General features: G+C 42.5%; 1 protein-coding gene across 10 annotated transcripts in view; it reads right to left on the reverse strand.

Moving 5' to 3' along the window:
* SPIDR (scaffold protein involved in DNA repair) overlaps positions 1-21,854 on the reverse strand; it is a 437,895-nt gene that overhangs the window by 33,466 nt on the left and 382,575 nt on the right. For all 10 annotated transcript variants that reach the window (XM_049105958.1, XM_025446508.3, XM_025446489.3 and 7 more), the window contains one exon: positions 688-775. In XM_049105958.1, the coding sequence (XP_048961915.1) occupies positions 688-775 (88 nt within the window). The remainder of the gene's footprint in view (positions 1-687; positions 776-21,854) is intronic.

Genomic DNA, 21,854 nt, shown 5'->3' on the forward strand with positions numbered 1-21,854 from the left:
TTCAGAGTATATTTGAAAACACCATTTAGAAACTTCTTCCCCCTAAATAATCTAGAAATGGGCACTTTTGACAACTATTTTCCTGGTCTTGCACGGTACAGTCATAGTTTGAGCGGTCTGCCGGGGAGTCAGCTACCACACTAACAAGACGGCCCCCAGTCAGCCACTGGATAAAACTCAGGATGGAGAAGGGACACATTTTGATCAGTCGGTTTTAATACATGGGAGCAACTACCATAAACACTGTGATGCAGCAGGAAAAGGGAAATCCCTGGCTCACCTGGTGGTTGAATGAATATCCACAGAGTTTATTTGCTAGGTCATGTGAGTCTGTGCTCTAATTGGTAATTGAATGTTGGTTCTAATAGTGATTGGGAGGTGGTGGGGAAAACATCCTGTGTCTTATTTAGTACGAGCCTAAGATGCTGATTGTTGCGATGACATGCGAGGTTGTGGTTTAAAAACGCTGCCATAGATTAACCTCAAGGAGAATGGACTGCGGCAGCGGCAGAGAAAGCAGCCACAGCTCGGACTTTGGAGGGAGGTGAGCAAGTGTGAATCTCGGTCCTCCTGGCTCACAGTCACCGAACCCTCCCTTTTCAGGGACGTGGACTGGGGGTGGGGCTGGCTCAGCAGCTGGCACAGAGCAGGTGGAGACCAGGGGAGGTTCCTCAGATGCCGGCTTACCTCTTCACAGGTTTGGCCATGGCCAGGTGCTTTTAGAGGCATCACTGGGGGCCACATGGTATCGATCAAACTGAAAAGCCCCGCTGTCCTGGAAAAATAAACGATGTTGTACGATAGTATTCATCACTTAAGTGCCGCTTTATGATCTGGGCATATGCAGGTTTGCTCGACAACACCATCCCTAATGTCAAGGAGACGCCATTCGGGGAGCACGTTGATTCAGATGGTGAAGACAGTGTCACACAGACAGACAGGCCTCTGAAACTGCCCGAGAACAGGAAGGCAGGCGATTGTTCATCAAATTATGATACATCTCCCCAATGAAGTATTAATCAGCCATTGAAATGGTTATATAGAAAATATTTAAACACATGGAAAAATGTTTCTGATACCTCGCTACATGAAAAGCAGGCAACAGCTTACAACGTCTTTCTCTATGCACGTACCTACATGTAATAAGCCAAAGGAAAAGGAGACTGAAAGACATAAAAATGATTTTAGTGGGTGTCTGAGCTCAGGCAGGATATTTACTTTCCTCCTTTGGCTTTTGTGTGTCTCCTATCATTTTTCCAAAACAGGTATGTGTTACATAGTAAGAAAAATCACCAATTTATCAAGTTATCTAAAATAAAGAATATAGCCAGACACAAAAGGACAAATATTTTATGATTCCATTCATGGAGCTCCTACAGCAGTTAAACTCATAGAAACAGAGTAGAATGGTGATTGCCAGGGGCCGAGGGAATGGGAAGTGGGCAGCTAGTGCTTTCTGGTTTGGGAAGGTGGAGACATTCTAGGGATGGATGCCGTGATGGACGCACAATAGTGTGAATGCACTCGATGCCACTAAAAATGGTTAAGGTAGAAAATTTTGTGTTATGTACGTTTTACCACAATAAAAAAACCCTCCTGTTTTAGTTGCTATATGTATGAGTATGTGCAGATGCACACACACGCACACGCAGATTTCACAAAGGCTTCTTAGATTCTGCTCTGTGTCACAATGTCAATAGCTATTGTTTACTTTTTAAAAAGCTTGTGTCCTTAACAATTAATGTGACATATTCTTATTCCAGTGTTTGATAGCAAATACTGTTTTAGGTGGTTAGGATCTGGCAGTTTACAAACCTGAACAACTCAGAACCTGAAAATCACGTACCGGGACAAGACTCAGGCACCTCCCACCTCCTTTGGTTTCTCACACCAATTACCATAGAAAAAGCCCGTGCAGGGTGCGGCCGTGACACTAGTTTAATATCTTAACTGCGAATTTTCAGGTTCTGGGTCAAAACCAAGCACAAAAATAAGCAAGGGCAGGGAATCACATGCTCAAAAAGGACTGCCAAGTGACAGTGTCCTGCTGCCGCTATGTGAGCGGTCACAGGGCTGTGACCAGGGGCTGGCCGAGGTCGGGGAGGGCCGCCGGGCAGGTGCAGGGCTGAGCTCGCGGGACCTCTCAGCACCCTCCCCGACCGAGGGACCGGGTGGGCCTCTGGGCCTCCTTCCCCCTGGCGCCCTTGTCTGCACCGCATGTGCCCACAGTCACCACGGAGGTCACCGCGGAGGTCACAGTGGAGGTCACTGCAGTCACCGTGGAGGTCACCGCGGAGGTCACCGCAGAGGTCACTGCAGAGTCACCGTGGAGGTCACCGCGGAGGTCACCACAGTCACCGCGGAGGTCACGGCAGAGGTCATCACCACAGAGTCACCGCAGAGTCACCGCGGAGGTCACGGTGGAGGTCACCGCGGTCATGGTGGAGGATGGCCAGCGCCTCGGGTACGCTGGCTTCCTGTCTGCAGCAGACCGCGACCCCGTAAGATGGTCGCCGATTCCTGGCCCTCCCGTCTCCTCGCCTCAGAAATCGGGGGAGCTCGGTAGCAGCTGCCGCGTCACAGGAGGGAAGCGGTGACCGGGTCACATGTGCTGTGGCTTCGGCCGAGGTCCTGGGGGGCCTCCCGGCGCACAGCCCGGCGAGTCGGGCCCACGGGGCCCACGGGGCTCTGCGCTCTGCGGACCCGAGCGGCGGCCTCTGGAAAACCTGTGCAAAGGACACAGGTGAAACCTGGACGCACGGAGGGGTCTCCAATTTATGACCATGAAACCCTTTTTGGCGTAAGGGCTATTAACATCCCAAGAAATCAATGCTCCCTGGCGTCTTCCCTGAGAAGTGCTCTGCTGCCAACCGAGCCGGACACAAGCTCTGTTAGAATTTGATGATGCTTATTTAGAGGATGTTGACGGCTAATTTAAAAAGTTTGCACTGTTGCTGCATTTCAACGTAGCTTCTGCACAGGATCGCTATGCATTAAATAAAAAGCTTATTACCCTTATTAAAAATCAGCTTCTCTTCTGTTTGGAAAAATAGATATGATTCAGCTGGCCGCTGCTCTATAAACTAGAGCCTCCGTCCCGGGCAGCGCACATTCCTCAAGAGGACTCTGGCCTGACCGGGGCGGATGTCTGGCTAACTGTCGGCACAGGTCACCTGTATTGTTCCTCCCACTTTGGTTCATTCCTTACCATTCATTTTTGCATAAGGTTTCACTTTGTGGCATAGGAAACTCATTCTTTCTAAAAAGCCATCCCTTTAAAATATATTTAAACAAACAAGCTGTCCAACAGGGTAGAGACCACCAAAAGTTTGTATTTTCACTTTTTAGAGTTTATAAAATAAACGTTTAATTAAACTAGAGGGGTGGAGGGACGCCTGGGTGGTTCAGGTTATGACCCGAGGGTCCTGGGATTGAGTCCCACATCCGGCTCCCCGCAGGGAGCCGAGCCTGCTTCTCCCTCTGCCTGTGTCTCTGCATCTCTCTGTGTCTCTCATGAATAAATAAATCTTAAAAATCTTAAAAATAAATAAAATAAAGGGGAGAAAAGGATATATAAAGTCATTATGCTTATACTATGATTAAAAAATTTGAAAACATCATTTTGCTAGAATAAATAAATTTCTTAGGATGTATCTTAATTTATAGACTGCATGGAGTAAATCTGCAGAAAAACCTGCACCACATCTCAGAAAATTATAAAGCTTCTATAGCTATAGTTTTGTTTCTGGTAACATGAACTTTTTAAATGGGAAGACATCAAGATACATGCACACGTTAAAATTATATTTACCAAATTGCACACTGACATTTTGCTATGTATATTTTACCACAACAAAAAAATATTATTTGCCACAAAAATGAGTATCTAATATTTTGATTGGGGTCTCTGGGGACTGTTGATAGTTCATGAAAAGGGGCATACTCCCTTCTGTGTGAGATGTGATGCAATACGAACACCCCAAAATCTTTACTGCACCATAGGAACAGAGAAGGTGGTATAAACCCAATTTTTAAAATTGAGATATGGCACAAACGAAAACTTCATCCTTTTCAAGTGTACAGTGCACTAGTTTTTAGTTGTGTTCATAGAGTTGGGTAACTTTCACCACTACTTTCAGAATGCTTTACATGCCAATACCCTCTAGATACATCCCTGCTGTGCCCACCAGCAGTCACTCTTGCTACTGATCTCCTTGCTGTTTTTATGGACGTTGTAAATAAATGGACTAATATAAGATGCAGTCTTTTGTGTTTGGCTTCTTTGACTTGGCATACTTTTTTTTAAGGTTCATCCATGTTATGGGATGTGCCAGTACTGCATTCCTTTTTTGGCTGAATAATATTCCATGGATAAATGACATTTTATCATCCATTCATCGGCGCATGGACATTGGGTTTTTTCAACTTCCCAGGTGTTGTGAAAACTGCTGCTACAAACATCCAAGTACAAACTTTCTGTGTGGGCATGCATTTTCAATTCTCTTGGGTAGGTAACCTAGGAATCATTTTGCTGGGTCATACAGTAATTCTGTGTTTAACTTTTTGAGGAACTGCCCAACTGTTTTACACAGTGCTGTGCCCTTTTACATGCCCAACAATGTGTGTGGTTATAAATCCAATTTTGTTGTAAGTTAAATACATACATTTTTTAAATTTTGGAAACATGAAACTTCGTATCTGGAAGGATTTATAAAAGAACTCTTAAGTGTTTTTTCCCTACATTCACCTCTGTGCCTTTTGGACACTGAAATTTTAACATATATTACTTTTATTATCTATTTTGAAAACCAAAAATCTAGGGCTCTGTTAAAACAGTGGTAACCACTGGAGAGAAGTGTCTTAGAGTGAAGAGAAGATCCTCTTTATTCCTACACAGGTCTGGTCAGAGCCTAGCTGTGACACCCACCCCTGCAGCCATGGGGCTGCAGACAGGTTCCAGGTTGTGGAGACTAGAAAGAATGTACCTTTTGTGCCTGAGTGTGGGCTACATGGCAAATGCTATTGCTGTTATAGGTAGTTTCAGATACTTTCAAATAAAGTCCCCTAAAAGTACTATCATTTAATTCATAGATATTTAACTGTTAGTTTTTTTTGACTATTTAATCAGTAATTCATTTGATTTTTTTTTTTTTTAATTTATGATAGTCACAGAGAGAGAGAGAGAGAGAGAGAGAGAGAGGCAGAGACACAGACAGAGGGAGAAGCAGGCTCCATGCAGGGAGCCTGATGTGGGGCTCGATCCCGGGTCTCCAGGATCGCGCCCTGGGCCAAAGGCAGGCGTTAAACCGCTGCGCCACCCAGGGATCCCGATTTTTTTTTTTTAAACCTTATTTTGAACTAGCTATAGATTCACAAAAAGTTGCAAAGATAGTAGAGAGATCCTGTGTAGCTGCACTCACTTTCTGGTAAATAGTCTGGGTGTGTGAAGTACTAGCATAGAGTAAGCTAGTGAGACAACTACTAAGTACTCATAAATGCAAAGTATACTCTTTTCAAAGACACTTACTCCTGTAACCAACAGCACAAACAGATGTGGGATCCAAGATTTCCTTTAAAATGGTTTTCAACTCAGGACTCCTGAGTGGCTTAGTTAATCGCCTGCCTTTGGCTCAGGTCATGACCCCAGGTCCTGGGCTGGAGTCCCATGTTGGGCTCCCTGCTCAGCTGGGAGCCTGCTTCTCCTTCTCTGTCTGCCCCTGCTCATGTTCTGTCTCTCACTCTCTCTCTCTCTCAAATAAATAAATAAAATCTTAAAAAAAAAATGGGTTTCAACTCTTCCTTTCCTTCTAACAAGAGTTTCAGGGAGAGGAGACCAACTTGAGGGCATCTCCAGAAAATGTCTCACAAATTTGGCATGAGTCTGAAATGGTGTCACCACTCAGGTGTCTCTCCTGGGGTTAGTAAAGTCAGGGTGCCCCACTGGAGGACAACAATGGTGCATGGAAATGAGTAAGCTGTGCATGCTCAGAGAACATCAAATGAGTACATCCACTTAGAGAAACTGTGGGTGAGAAAGGCCACTCTCTGGCCTTGGACTCATAATGCTCTTGGTCATATGATCAGTTATGGAAGACTGGGGTCAGTCCTGGGGCAGCAAGGTAGGCACTGAAAAGGAGGCTGTGAGAGTAAGGAGTGTGACTGGGGACAATATGAAAGAGGAATGTCAGAAATATATACAAATAGATGAGGAAGGAAATGGGGTTCCAGCCTCCTTGCTATTTGAAACAATGCTAAATTTATATATTTTTACACAAATTTTATAGATTCTTTGGTGCAACAAATGATTGACTTCCTCTGGTCTCATCATATCCAATCTTATTTATCTTGACTGGTAGATGATTATTAATACCATTTGGAAAACCAACTACTCCAAGTAAGGGAACCTAAGACATTCAAGGCCTCCAGCCCACTGGAAGAAGGCAAAGGTGGTAAGTTTCCCCTCTGCATACTAGATTGTTAACTGACATTACCTGCTTGCTGGGCCTGTTTTCTTAGTTATTTTAGGGGCTATTTTCCCCATCTGATATTGTATTATCTAACTACTACTCTCAGTAATTTAAGACTGCCTAAACCACTTTCTTTTGGGTGTGGGTAGAGTGGAATTTGCTCCAGGGCATTTAAACCACAGTGGTGATGTCAACTATAATAGGAAGGCAACATGTAAGGAGGCAACCTGGTCCATTGAGTGAGTTCATACTCAGATTTTTTTTTTTTTAAATCAAGGATATATTTTGGATATTAAATGTTCCTAAAATTTGCCATTGTAGTTGGTACTTTCTCCATATCTACTATTATAGTAGTGCTCAGAACTCTGCAAGAAAGATGATCTGAAAAATGGAATACTTGAGGTCTATGCGTCTCAAAGTGGGGCTCACTTGGTTGAGCCCTGGAGGTCTCTGACACCTTTTCAGGTAGCCCACGAGGCCAGAACTGTTTTCTAAAACCTTAAATTCCTTTCTCACAAGTGCACAGTGAGTTTTCCAGAGGCCAAAGGAGGCATGATACTACAACAGTTATACCTCACTGTCTTCTATTGGTCCAGACATTAAAGAGATCAGCAAAACCTAAAACAGCACCACTCTTCTCACTAACATGGTTTTGTTTTAGAAAATAGTTCATAAAAATGCTACTTATGTGATTATTTAATGGGTTTATTATTTGGATTTTTAGGTGAACTCAAAAATATTTACTTTTTTTCAGTTTTAATTTCAAATATGGTAAGTATTAATCAACATAACCAACATTTAAAAAAATCTCCTGGGTTCTCATTAACTTTGAAGAGTATAAAGGGCTTCTGTGACCAAGAAATGGTCTCTTCTTTAAATCTTTTTTTTTTTTTTAAGATTTTATTTATTTATTCATGAGAGACAGAGAGAGAGACAGAGAGACAGAGAGGCAGAGACACAGGCAGAGGGAGAAACAGGCTCCATGCAGGGAGCCGGATGCGGGACCTCGATCCCGGGTCTCCAGAATCATGCCCTGGGCCTAAGGCAGGTGCTAAACCTCTGAGCCACCCAGGAATCCCCTACTCTTCTTTAAATCTTAATGTTGCCAAGACTGACTCCACCACTTTCCCTTCCATGCTGGTCTCCCTCTATGCACTGGATGATGGCCACCTGCCGTTACAAGACAGAGGCTGCACACCTTCCTTTACATAGCACTGGCTCTATGTGCTTGACCTCCTACCTATCAGAAGACAACAGGCTAAAAAATAATAATAATAAATAATAAAAGAAGACAGAGGTTTCATGAATTTCTAGTAAGTTTTATGTTTGGATATAATCCTAGTACAATCTAAGAAATAATATCTTCCTTATTCCTGAATCATTACTAATAGTGCTCAACTTAGGAATATATTTTTCAGTTGTAAAAATAACTTTCCACTCTGTTGATCTAAAATTAGATCAACACAATAATTCTCATCGTTTTATACTTTCTTGTGGTCCAACATTCAACAAGAATATAGTAGTTCCAGAGGTAGGCCAATTGGCAGAAAGACCTATGGGGATCCCGAGGAAGGTGTCCTCCTGGGGCTGGGAGCAGTGAGGGAGGTGCACACTAGCTCACCCTGGGGAGGGGGCCTGCCTCTAGGAACTGCCTGCACTCCCACCGTGAATGCCTGTCAGAGAACAGCAAAGGTGAAGCAGTCTTGAGACTATTCCTGCAAGAATCATTGTTAATATTTGTGCAAGAATATAGGTGTGAGAATAGGCTGAGGAGTCTCACTTGTAGGTGTTCAAAACCACTCTGGGAATCCTAGAAAGGCAACAAATTCTCTTTTCTAGGAAGGTATTCCCTCTTGAAAATCCAGATATAAGCATAATAATAATAGCTACTAATGATTACTTGGTAATTTTATTATGGTCCAAGGACTTGTTTTTTTTTTTTAATTTTTATTTATTTATGATAGTCACACACAGAGAGAGAGAGAGAGAGAGAGAGAGAGGCAGAGACACAGGCAGAGGGAGAAGCAGGCTCCATGCACCGGGAGCCCGACGTGGGACTCGATCCCGTGTCTCCAGGATCGCGCCCTGGACAGGCGCCAAACTGCTGCACCACCCAGGGATCCCGTTTTTTTTTTTTTTTTAAGATTTTATTTATCTATTAATAGAGACACAGAGAGAGGCAGAGACACAGGCAGAGAGAGAAGCAGGCTCCCTGCGGGGAGCCTGATGTGGGACTCGATCCTGGGACCCCGGGGTCACATCATGGGCCGCAGGCAGACGCTCAACCGCTGAGCCCCCCAGGTGACCTGGGCCAAGGACTGTTTTAAGAATTTTATATATATCGTTTCATTACAACCGTGTTTGTATAGAACGGAATCACAGCAAATCAATGGACTTGTTCAAGGTTACCCTCTCTATTAACACATGGTAGTTTAGGCTTAGGTAACAAGAAAGCATTTCTTCAGAGGCCTTCACTGCCCATGGCCTGGTACCTGTAGTCTTGCAGGGCTGGCTCCCTTTCTTGCAGCGTAGGTACCTCCTACAAAGGGTCCATGCTACACCCACACCATGCCACGGGGGAATATAGAGGTTCCAGGGGCCACAACCAGCAGGCAAGAGGCTGAAGCCAACTCCATATCAAACCACATCACTGGGATCTGGTGACATTTTTAAAACCTTCTCTTGCCAGGTATCATGTGGGTCAAAGTTCTCTCTTATTCAGTATAGCACGGGCATCACAACCCCTAAGGAGATCCTGGTAGTCAGAAAGGTAATCGGAGGGCCCCAGCAGAGCTGTCTGGAGAGCAGCTGGCCATACCCTCACCTCACAGGCAGAGCCCCTTGGCCTGGCCTGGCCTGGGAAGGTGGTGCTGGAGAGGTCGGGGGGAGGGATGTGTGCACACACACCTGAGGACACTAGTCTCATTCCCAAGGTATTTCTCCACTGGGCGGAGGGGAGGGTACACTTGAATGGGAGTGAAAAAAAGTGAAACTAAAGAATAAAGCAGTCATAGAAGGACATTTTTTAAAGTAGCTAAATGAGAAAGAATAGTCAGCAGCAACAGCATCAGCAATGTATTATTACGGGTGTGGGGGCAAGGGAACAACATGACCCCTCTCTTCAAAGAAAGGCAGGAGTGTAGTCACATTGCACGGGCCATCTTTCCAAGGACAGCTACATTTATGTGGTACACGTGAGAATGCTCAAAGAAGGAAATGTTAGAGCATCAGTTCCTATCTCCTAGACCCAAGTGAACACAGTCTAAAAAAAGATTCACTAGTGGCCTTTGTCACATGTTTCTTTAGAGGGATTGTCAATCATCATGGAGGTTACAGAGGAAGGCTCCTTAGGGATGTGCCTTCGCTGTCTCACAGGCTAGGCTGACTATGCAGCCGGAGTGGCCCCGGGGTGTTCAGAGCACCGATCTGGGCAGGAGAACTGCGCCCAGGAGCCCACAGCACGTCACCACCACCTGGGATGCACACGGCAGCCACGGGGAGTGCAGTGTGCCTGTGGGACCCGCACCCCTTCAGTACAGCAGGCTGTCTGAGGGACACACAAAGGGTCTTCACCATCAGTCTCAAGTGGCTGCTACCTAAACCCCACCCTATTCTCTCCTCCCAAGGCCTATTGCCATCTGAAATCAGCTTATTCATGAAAAGTTCTCAAACGGAAGCACTGAGGCAACTTGCTATGTGTGACATCAGGTGCCAGTACGCTGGGTGCCTTCTCCATGTGGCACCAGAAAGTAAGCCTGGGAAGGGGCTGGGTGGTGCAGTAAGCACAGCGTGCCTGACCACATGCGCTCCCTCCATCATCGTGGCATCAGTGCACCTCACGCGTCACACCCACATCGGGGCACTGAGGGTCTGCGGAGAACAAGCACAGCACACCTGCGCTCAGGAGGCTAGCTGTCTCGTGTCTCACAACACTGCCATGTGAGAATTTTTCAGTTCTCTTCGACTCTCCTCAATTCTCTTCAATTATCTCATCTTCATTACACTCAAAAGAGAATTTAGAATTAAATAAGCTTCTGTCATGATACTGAAATATATTTCCTTCAAAAAGAGTTGGTCTACTAGAGAAGACATCCCTAGATGGCCCGGGAGATCCTTAACAAATTGATAGGAGCCATGGAAACCTTGAGATCCTAATAAGATTAGATAACCAGTGATTGAAAAATGTATCCTTATGCTTGCTGGTGAGAAGGTAACCTGGGGCGGTCGCTTTCAAAAACAGCTTAGTAGTGACCCAGCAATCCTGATCCTAGGAATCCACCCTAGAGAACCGAGCACTTATGTCCATGCAAAAATTGTATAGGAGTGTTCCCAGAAGTTACTATATTATTCATGATAGTCAGCAAGTGGCAACAATCCAAATGTCCATCAACTGATGAACACATAAAGAAATCTGGTAAATCCATATAATGGAGTATCAGGCAGCCATAAAAAGGAATGGGGGGTACCGCGACATGCCACAACTTTGAGGTTTTGACGAACCTCAAAAACATGATGCTAAGTGCAAAAGCCACGCATAAAAGACCACAGACCATACGGTTCCATTTATGTGGCGTGTTCAGTATAAGCAAATGAACAGAGACAGAAAGCAGATTAGTGTTTGTCAGGGGCTGGGGAGGATAGGAAGCAACTGCTAATGGGTATGGGGTTTCTTTTTGGGGTGATGAAAATGTTCTGAAATTAGACAGCGATGATGATCACACACTTTGTGATTATAAAAACTACTGAATTGTATACTTTTAGAAGGTAAGCTTATGGTATGTAAACTGAATCTCAATAAAGCTCTTATTTAAAAAGTATAACTAACTTAAGGATCTCCAGCAAACAGACCTCCAACCTTGATCTGAAGTAAGTCCGGTGTTATACTCTCTCTAGCTCTGCTTAATGATTTTGCTACAAACATCATCTTTCTTCCCTTTCCTAGAAGTTCTCACCCAAAGGAATATCAAAACTTTTGGACTAGCAAAGGTTGGGGACTTCTGCAATCAAATAGTGATGCTGTCATCTTTGCTGGAAAGCTTACATGAGACCTAGTAAATAGTACAAAGGCTGAGAGAAAAGAGGAGAGAGGGGCTGGGGAAAGCCAGACAACCCTTAACGCCCTTCTTTTATAATGCCTGTTCTTCCTTTTTCTAAGTGAAGACAGGCAGGACGTGGGACACTAGCTCCATGTTCCCCTGTGGGTATCCTACACCCCAGGTGAGCCAGGCACGCTGCTGACCCCTGGGGATGAGTCCATGGCCCTGTACAGGCCCTCCCTGAACTCTGAGATACAGGCTGTATGTGTGCGGATGCCCAGGGCTTGCAAAAACTAAGGAGAACACGAATACTAAGAAAAATACATCACTTTCACCTGAGTTTACATAAATATCTGCATAAAGACACGGACAGCTTTCAGAACAGGCGCTTCTGATTGATGGCTAAATTTCAAGGAGTGATTTCAGATTTAAATCTTCTTTGGTGATGAGAAAGATACTGAAAACAACAGACTGCACACTGCTAGGATGGTCGTGCTCACCGTGAGGACACCGCGAGCTGGACCTGGGCCCCTGTACACCTGTACTCACACAGCCCTGTAGCCCCCCAGCCCCCTGCAGAGACAGCCCTCCCACAAGGCTGAGTGGCCAGCAAAGGCATCAAATCAGGCATTCTGACCACAGACATTTCCCTACTGAGAATATCCCACAAATACCTTATAGATGTGGGGAATAACATGTTCCATGGCTAATCCACAGAGTTTCAGGAAAGTACTTTTTAAACTGTAGATAGTTGGAGAAACTGGAAAAAGTAAATTAAATACACACCTGAAATCAAGCCTTTTGCACTATTCTTTTCAATCACTAATTAAACTATATAATTATGTAAGATAAATCTGTAACTCTGGAAAGCCTCATAGTTTACAAGATATCTACCACTTTTATTAAGAAATGTTCTTCTTAATCTCAACTCTTTCAAGATTTGAGATAGAGAAATACTAACCTGCACAACTGTATATAGAACAAGTTCTTTGCAAGTTTCTGTTCTACCTTAACAGGAAATCACACATACACTCTGCTGTTTCTCGGGAAATAAGGAATTCCTGCAACGTGTTGCTACCTGGAAGTCTGCAGAGTTCTAAGTCTTTCCCATGCCCCAGATGGTATTTATTTCGAAAGTGTCACATGATCTACTCACTCACCAGTGTGGAGGCAGGAACACCCACATTTCCACACAAAATCTGTCAAGCCCATATTTTTCGATACATGTTTTTTTTTTTTTTACCAAGTATTATTACAAGTGTGCCGATACTTGAAAAAAAACCTTGCCTCCTTATAGTCTACTATCATTACTTCACATATCAAGTAGCCTCCCTTCACATACTCTTAAGAATAACTTACAATGGCATGTCAAATAATAAAGAGGAAAAGAAAACACCCTTTAACCAAGTGAGTGGGCTCCAATCTACTTAATAAATCAATCTGTACTATTGCAGGAATAGCTTTGGGGAGAAAACTATGGTGCTGGAAACACAGAGATACAGCATTTTTTCCCCAACTATTGGGGCAGGAAGTAATGTTAGGGCCCTGTTGTGAAACTGGCAATTCTAAGCCTATGTTGCAGGAGAGGAAGCCTGCAGTCGGTAAGGCCTTACCTCCACCCTCACCCCATCCAACACGGGCAGTAACTAGGGAACGGATGCTGGTTTATTGTAATCAAGCATTTGGCACGGGCCACACCACCCTGTACCCCCCGACCCCAAACCATGTACAGTCAAGCTAGGCTATGTTTCAGGATATCCTAACAGAAGCAGAATTTGCTTTGGAGCCATTTAAAAGTGTGTTTAAGGTAAAATATTTACTTTTGATGAGCTTACTCTTGATAAACTCTAAGTCCCTCATCAATGAAATGAATAAAATAATATTTGCTTTAAGGGGTTATTTTGAGGATTATAGATGAGTGCATACCCAGCCTGGTATCTGGCATATGATAAATAGTAGCCCTTGTTATTATAAACACCCTTTTGACTTCTTTTATATTTTACTGTTTCCCTTGATGCCTTGGTTAATCTCATTACCTGTAAGCAGCTTTCTTGGACCTGGGGGAAGGAGACTGAGCTGCCCTCTGTGCTGGGCGTGGTCCCAGGAGAGCAAAGAGTCTTATAAGGCTTCACGAGGCCCTACCGGTGGGGTCGGGAAAACAAGTCTAGTTACATACTCTTGGCCTAAGCAGTTCCACTTTGGGAATGCTATCCCAAATCAAAGTACCATTCATGGCCTCAGGGTATGAAAAGATTTCTTAAACAAGTAAAATGAAAGTACTAACCATAAAAGAAAAGATTGACAACTTTGATAAGTTAAGTATTGCAGCTAATAAAAAAGAACAAAAAGACATGCCACCTAAATAACACATAAACCATACAGAATCACTGAAGGACTCGTATTCAGAGTATATAAAGCTGAATATTCCCAAAGAAAAACAAGCAACAGACTTGGATAGACCAAAGAGGAAATACAAATGGCCAATAAACATGGTCAAAGTTTCTCAGCCTCAGTGAGTAACCAAGGAAACTGCAACTTAAACCAAAATGAGATTCCACTACAGATTCATCAAGTTGAAAAAGAACAAAGTCTGGAAAAAATAAGGAAAGGATATCTAAGGATATCAACTAATGGAAAGAGTAGAATAGCAGGAAGACTTCACAGTACTGGACAGCGGGAGACTGGAACTGCTGCTTTTGGAACCCAGCTCGGCATGACCCACTGAGGGTGAAGAAGCACCCTCGCCCCGCCACGCCAGGCACACGCTTGCACACCAGGGGCCTCCCATCACTGGGCCCACGCCTGGAACGGCTGGTTACTGGGGAAACGGCCTGTCGTACGTACATAAATCTAGGATGACAATGAACAAACTGGAGTTACCTACAGTACATGGATGCATCTTACAAAGTTTACCGGCACAACACCGTACCCACAACACACAGGCACTCAGCGTGAGGGGCCCCACCCTGAGTTTCTTGGCCGCTGTATATGCATGAGGTCTGCGGCATTTCTTTGGTGAGTGAAGGAAGCAAAAGTTAATGTGGTACCATCTCTATAAAGGTCAAAACCAGGCAAAACTCACTACTTTTTAAAGGATGCACACAACATGCTAAAACTATAAAGAAAACCAAAGGAGAAATCTGAGGACTGAGATGTCTCCAGCAGATGGAGAGGAGGTGTCACCGGGAAGGACACCTACTGGGGTGGCTTCTGGACACGGATCATGTTTTGTTTCTTGAGTTCAGTACTGACTTCATGGGTGTGCTTTATAATTATTCAACACTCTACAATAATGCATTCTTTCATGGTTTGTTGTATTTCACAATAAAAAAACGCTAACTTAAAGATCAATAAATAAAGGAGACATGCATATATACACACACAGGATGTTTGCTGCAGCATAGCTTTGAAGTGGCAAAACTGGAAACAACCTGAACATCTGTCAGGAAAGGGACATCCTCAGGAGATTCTAAAGTGAAAAAAGGCAAACTCTATCTCCTTGTTTAAGATGTGTTTATATCCATGAAGAGAGGTGTGAAAGATCACATTCACTGTAATGAATACCAAGTGGAAAGAGAGAGCTTTTTTTAAAGATTTAATTCATTTATTAGAGAAAGAGAGAGAGAGAGAGAGAGAGAGAGATAACAAGCAGGGGGAGCAGGAGGGGGAGAAGCAGGGTCCCCGCTGAGCAGGGAGCCTGATGTGGGGCTCAGTCCCAGGACCCCGGGATCATGACCTGAGTCGAAGGCACATGCTTAACTCACGGAGCCACCCAGGTGCCCTCTCTTTACTCTTTATATTAATTATCTGAACAGCGACAACCAACTTATTATCTCATTTGCAGAGAATATTGAAAGTCCTAATGTGAGGCTTTTAGCAAATGTGTGGTCCAGGTTCAATGGCTTTCATGATGATCTACTCCATTGTTGGCAATTCTAAGAAGGAAGCAAATTGGCATGGTAATGAAAATTACCTTTCTTGGAGTTTACATTTTCATTAATAAGTGTCTAACTGAAAAAGAAAAATCTCAAATTAAACTTGAAGCATTCAGTGTGCTTATTTACTATGGATCTGATACTATTCCTGGTTACTCAAGATAATTCTAGTATAGATAGCTTATTGCTATTGTTTAACAAAAACAATGGAAAACACCAAGAATCTAAATTAATACCGACACCACTGATAAGAAATAATCAGACTTCTTATCTAAGGGCCAGGGATTATAACCATAAAACAAATGGGAAATTTACAGAAATGAATTCCCCTAAAACTGGAAGTAATTAAGTCAGCTGCAGTAGTGAGGCTGCATGCTTTGGGATTTGACGAACCTGGCTTGAGGCCCAGCTCACATATTGGGAGCCAAATTATTTAATTTCAGTGAGCTTCAGGATCTTCATTTAAAACAGAATAACACCACCTAATTTGCCAGCTAGTTGGAGGGTTACATGAAAGAGGGACCTTAGGGACATTGAAACTTTCTTTTCACTTTCTGTGCCCTGTATTAATAGACAGATATTTTGTTGGCAAATTCATAGATTTTAGAGCATTCTACCTAAATTAAAACCTATAAAATTTTCCAGATCTGAAAATCCAGTAATGACGGCATATTTAAACTAAGTATTTGACTTCATATTTGAGATTAATAAAAGGACACACTCCCCACTCAGCTTCTGAATCATGCTGTTACCTACGCCCTCATGATAATAACCACTACCACAGACTAGTAGGCAGGAAGGAGAAAAAAAACCCCTACATTCATATGTAAAATGCTTACAGGAGCAAGTCACACTCAATAGTTACTTCCAGATCATGCTGCCGGTGCCCGGAGGAGCCTCGTGGAGAGGCCGTGGTGGCCTACACGCATCCCCCTCCCAGCCTGAAGCAGAACAGCAGCACAGGGATTTGCTGTCACATTTCAATGTACACTAGATTTCTATTTTTTTAAAGTTCAAAAGTTTAAAAAAAACTGGCCTCCTGGTAGATAATTATGACTTTTTGTAAGGAAAAGAAGAGCAGGGGGAAGAAAGTGGAATTGCTGAGATTTTCAAGAGGGGAAATAAATGAAAAAGAAAAAAAAAATCCTGCCCATTTACAGAATTCTAGAGTTATTGTGCTGCAGGCAAATGAACTAGATAAACTGCTAACCTGGAGGGACAGGTACTAGTTGTTTTTATGTTCTTGTATCAGCTGATCTTCCTTCTGTTTTCTTTGATCCTTGTTTTAACTAAATCTCTCTGTACTTTTAATTCCACTGGTTTCATTATTCATTCTTTTCCATTATGATTGGGCAACTGACAAGGCCTGGCAATTTCCAACTGGATTTCTTTTCTTTCCTGGAAAAAAGTGGAATACTTCCAACTTCTAATTATCATTCTTTTAAATTACTCTGTCTTTCTCTTTCCCTTTTGTTTGTAAAAACAAGACAACAAAATCTCAGATCAATTCAAGCCAGATTTCTACTTTTCAGTTAATTAGAAAAGAAAAATAAAATAGGAGGAAGAAGGAAAGAACCACTGTTTATATGGCATTTTAGACTGTACAAAACACTTTTTATGTATTATCTCATTAAATTATCCTAACAGCCTTGGGAAGTAAATGCTATTTATCCCGATTGATAACTAAGAATGGGATTAGTTTCAATCAACCAGCAAACATAAGAGCTAATATATAACTCAGACATATTGATTCTGAGACGAGTGCCTTTTATCAACACTGAATCCCAATTGCCTCTGCTCAGTGTCCAGCAAAATTCTTGGAAGTAGGAGTTTTGTTTTTTAACTGGCAAGTTCCCTTACACAGGCCTGACAGGCATAATTGTGTAATTGCAAGGTAATTTGGTTCTACTTAGTCTCTGGATTATGGGGGTATGTAGTGAAGTGAGGCAGGAGGATCAAACACAGTTTTGAGAACTACTAAACAATCTGTTTTACAGCACAGAGGATTGTAGGGGAAAGGAGGGAAAACAGAATGGGAAGAAATCACTGAGGAGATAAACCATGAGAGACTCTTAAATATGGGGAAAAATGGAGGGGAGGCGGGTGGGGGTGGGGTAACTGGGGGATGGGCAGTAAGGAGGGCTTGAGAAGTGACGAGCACTGGGTGTTTAGGCAACTGATGAATTCCTGAACTCTATGTCTGAAACTAATGATGTTCTGTATGTTGGCTAATTGAATTTATATTAAAAATTTGTTTTATATAGCCAAGAAATATTTGTGACTGTTTTGCTTTATCATTTGTCAGGTTTTCATCGAAAACTGTTAACTGCTATAGAGGAAAAATAACACCTGGCTTCCGAATGGTAGTCTGTTTTTGGTCAAAAGATAATAGGAAAATAAATTTATAGTTGGGAGAATGGTCTCCTATGGGTGTGTGCCTGGAAACCTGATGAACCCATAAATCACACCATGAAGGCCTTCTTGTTGAAGCCTTCCTACGGACACAAGCAAATGAGGGGGAGAGCCACCCACTCCAGCAAAAACCTTGTGACACTGTTATTGACTGTTTCCAAGCTGCTTCCCTGCTAGAACATAAACCCTCTGACAACTGAAACTAGGACATCATCCATGTGTCCACAGTAAGGTGATGTGTTAATGAATTAATAAGGGAAGAGGAAGAAACATGGAAAAGCCCATAGTTAAAATAGAATTTCTTCATCTAATGGACAGCAATGCAAATTTATTTTTATTGAACAGTTTTTCTAAACGCTATTAGGGTAATAATCTTGACAATGGTTAATGCTTAACCTGTGAAGTTCAGAGAATCTTTTAGGTGGTATGTGGTTGTCACTTGTCCTCTTCCTGTGATCAGCTTGGTGGGTTTGCCAAGCCTTGCTGCAATCTGTTTTTTTTTTTTTTTCTTCTTTTTATGCTTTAATCAATGGCTTGATTTTCACTATCACTGATAATGAAAACAAATTAGAAGAGACCTAAAATAGCTTTCTTACCTTAAGGATCTTTCATCAGAAGATAAAGGTGATGAATGATTGGGAGGAGTGCCCATTTTATTTAATAAATCTTTGTCTTAATTTCTCCAAAATAATGGTTTAAGGTTAAGTAACTTTCTGAGCCCCTATTCTTAGTCATCCCTTTTTGAGATATGTGAAATTATGCTCAGAGGTTCCATTTAGAAACTATTCTTCTCCAACTGGACTTAATGAAACATTTGTACCATTTTTGTAACTCCATGTAAGCACTTTTTAGGCAATCAGTTCATTTTTCTTTTTTTCTTTTTAAAAACCGAGGCAAAATTCATACAGCATAAAATGAACCACTTTGAAGTACACAATTCAGGGGGCATTTAGTACATTCACAATGTGGTGCAACAGTCACCTCTATCTGGTTCCTGAACCTTTCATCACCCCCCAAAGCAGACCCTGCATCCATGCATAGATGCATAGAAAAAATAAGATAACCGGGAAGTATCATGCATCAAACCTTAGTTTCTTTATTTTTTGTTATTGGTACTTAATGGTTTAATTAAGAAAAATAAAAACAAAAACAGGAAGGAATTTATAAGCCCAAGTCAGAAGAATATGGGGCATACATAGTACCAATAAGAAAATTCAAAAGGATACAATTAAACCAAACTGAAATGGGAGAGGTGTAAGAAGGAGAGTGAGCAAACCCAGTATTCCCAGGTAACACTGACTCTATCAAAATATCTACACTATACACTGGAAGTTAGGAAAGGTTTGATCAAAGTCTATTTAAATAGTTTTGGGCCAGAATACCCCAGATAATGTTGTATACTTCGTACTGCATCACATTAAGAGGTACACACATCTAGGCAGTGATAGCAAGGCTGGGATTAGGGTGAAACAGGCAAATTCCTCTATCACAGAGTCGTATTTTTCTCACTCTGTGGGTGAGACCCTTGCAGAAGAAACAAGTACAAAATTTGTGAGACCGGCGTGTGTATGGTGTGTTTGAGAAAGGCTCTCCTGTGCTGTAGTGCTTGGCTAAGCTAATACCTGAACATGATCGTTTACCTATTGAACAATTCTTTTATTTATTTATTTTTTTAAAGATTTTATTTATTTATTTATTTATTTATTTATTTATTTATTTATTTATTTATTTTTTAAGATTTTATTTATTTATTCATGATAGTCACACAGAGAGAGACAGAGAGGCAGAGACACAGGCAGAGGGAGAAGCAGGCTCCATGCACCGGGAGCCCGACGTGGGATTCGATCCCGGGTCTCCAGGATCCGCGCCCCGGGCCAAAGGCAGGCGCCAAACCGCTGCGCCACCCAGGGATCCCTATTTATTTATTCATGAGAGACGCAGAGAGAGGCAGAGACACAGGCAGAGGGAGAAGCAGGCTCCCTGCAGGGAGCCCGACGTGGGACTTGATCCCTGGTCTCCAGGATCACGCCCTGCCTGGGCTGAAGGCGGCGCTAAACCGCTGAGCTACCCAGGCTGCCCAGAACGTTTCTATTTCAAAGAAAAATTTTATAGAGCTTGTTTTACCTTGTAAAATGCTCTACATTGAAAGTCACAATTAGCTGGCTGTAATCCTTACTTTAGTAGACCTTCCAAGGTTTACTATGTTTATTATGCTCAGCCAAAGATGTGTGCTCCATACCTACCAAAGAGATGGCAACGCTGCAAATTAATCTATAAGAAGATTGTTTAAACAGGTTCAAAATTTTAAGTAAAAGATGTTCAAATGGATGAAATATCTTTGTGTACAAAGCTAAAAGTAGAAGCCTCCCTGAAAGAGCATGTAATAACCTCAAACCCAAAGAAGCCTGAAGGTTATCTGGTCTCCTCATTTCATTTCCAGGGGAATCAGCGGCCAGAGTTACCAGTATTGGTAACTCACAGCCAGGATACAATCCAGGTCTCCTGGCTTCAAGTTAAAACCCTTTCGCCTCCATGCAGAATGTCCATTTGGGTGTCTTCATATTACAGAACACCACAGCACCAAAATAAGGGGGTGTGGGCAGCACAGGTACACAAGAAATTCTCTAAGAAATGATGTCAAGACAGAAATACACCAGAACACAAAAACAACATATACACAATAACCAAGAAAGGTTGAAGAAAAGAGGGGATACAATCTTGGAAAGATCTGCTTACTTAAACTTCTATTTATGTTTCCCTGTACAATTGTTAAATAGAGTTCAAAAATAATCTCATTTTAAAGGACAATAGAAAGATTTAATTTTGAATTAAAATAGTCATGCTAAGAAACAATGGCAGGGAGAAAACAAAATCTGTAGGGAAAACACAAAACATACTTCTAAACTGAATAAGGGCTTAAATCAATAGCATGATGCTTATTTAGGGAGAGCTTCCTTTTGCTTCTTTGAGCATCAATGGTTTCAAGATTTAGCACACTCTGTTTCACTGACATTTTATTCACCTTCCAGAAACTTAAGTGAACCCCAGGAATAATTTTATTTTTCAAAATAATGAAATTATTATTAAGAACATCCCTTGAAGGAGGGTTTCCAACCACAGCAATTTACAAAGAGATTCTGGACCTCAAACCCCATGGGAAGTGTGTGGCTCTTTAAAAGGGTGGCCTTTTTGAAGAGGGAAAGTCAAAGGAAGGAAATTACTACGTAAGTGTCTTACCCAAGGAGAGCTCTCACCACCACATATTTCCTGTTAAAGGAGCATCTGAAATGGTTCCTCAGTAATAATCCTAACCCAACCCAGCCAATGTGCACTGAATGAATCCTAATGATTCCCTTCCATGCACTTCTGTGTACTCTGGGTCACACTCAGCTGGAGTGAAAGCAAGGGTCTCCACAGGACACTGCACACTGGAGCTTGTCATATGTGTGACCTACTGTGTGATCCTGGGCCAACTGTCCTCACCTCTAAGATGGAGGTGACAGCAGAGTCTTCTTTACTGACTCTTGTGAGGACTAAGAAAGACAAGAAAACCAAGTGCAATGCATGGAAAAATTTTTGCTGTGAAATACTGAGTAATGGACATTCACACTCTCCCTCTCCTTGATGAAGTGTTTTCACAGCACAACCCCATGCATATCCCCTTAGACTTTGTGAGGAAACCAAAGGTCCATGTCCAAATGTTCACACGGATGTACCTGTTTGGATGCAAGTTTTGAGACCCAATGGTCTCCATTTTTCCTGCTAAAATTGAGCTCCAATAACTACCACTTATTACTTACAAAAATATACACCTAAATCTTGTTGAGGAAAATTCTAAGATAAACCCAAGTGCACAATCAATGTCCATTACACAAATATTTTTATGAGCCTATCACGTGCCAGGAAATATAATGGTGAGCAAGAAACAGCACCTGCCCTCCCAGAGCCCAACAACTGGCAGGCCAGTCTGAACTACTGGCCACCAGGCATTCTAATCAACCATG

The sequence above is a fragment of the Canis lupus genome, chromosome 35, assembly GCF_003254725.2.
Source record: "Canis lupus dingo isolate Sandy chromosome 35, ASM325472v2, whole genome shotgun sequence".
Classification (NCBI taxonomy): domain Eukaryota; kingdom Metazoa; phylum Chordata; class Mammalia; order Carnivora; family Canidae; genus Canis; species Canis lupus.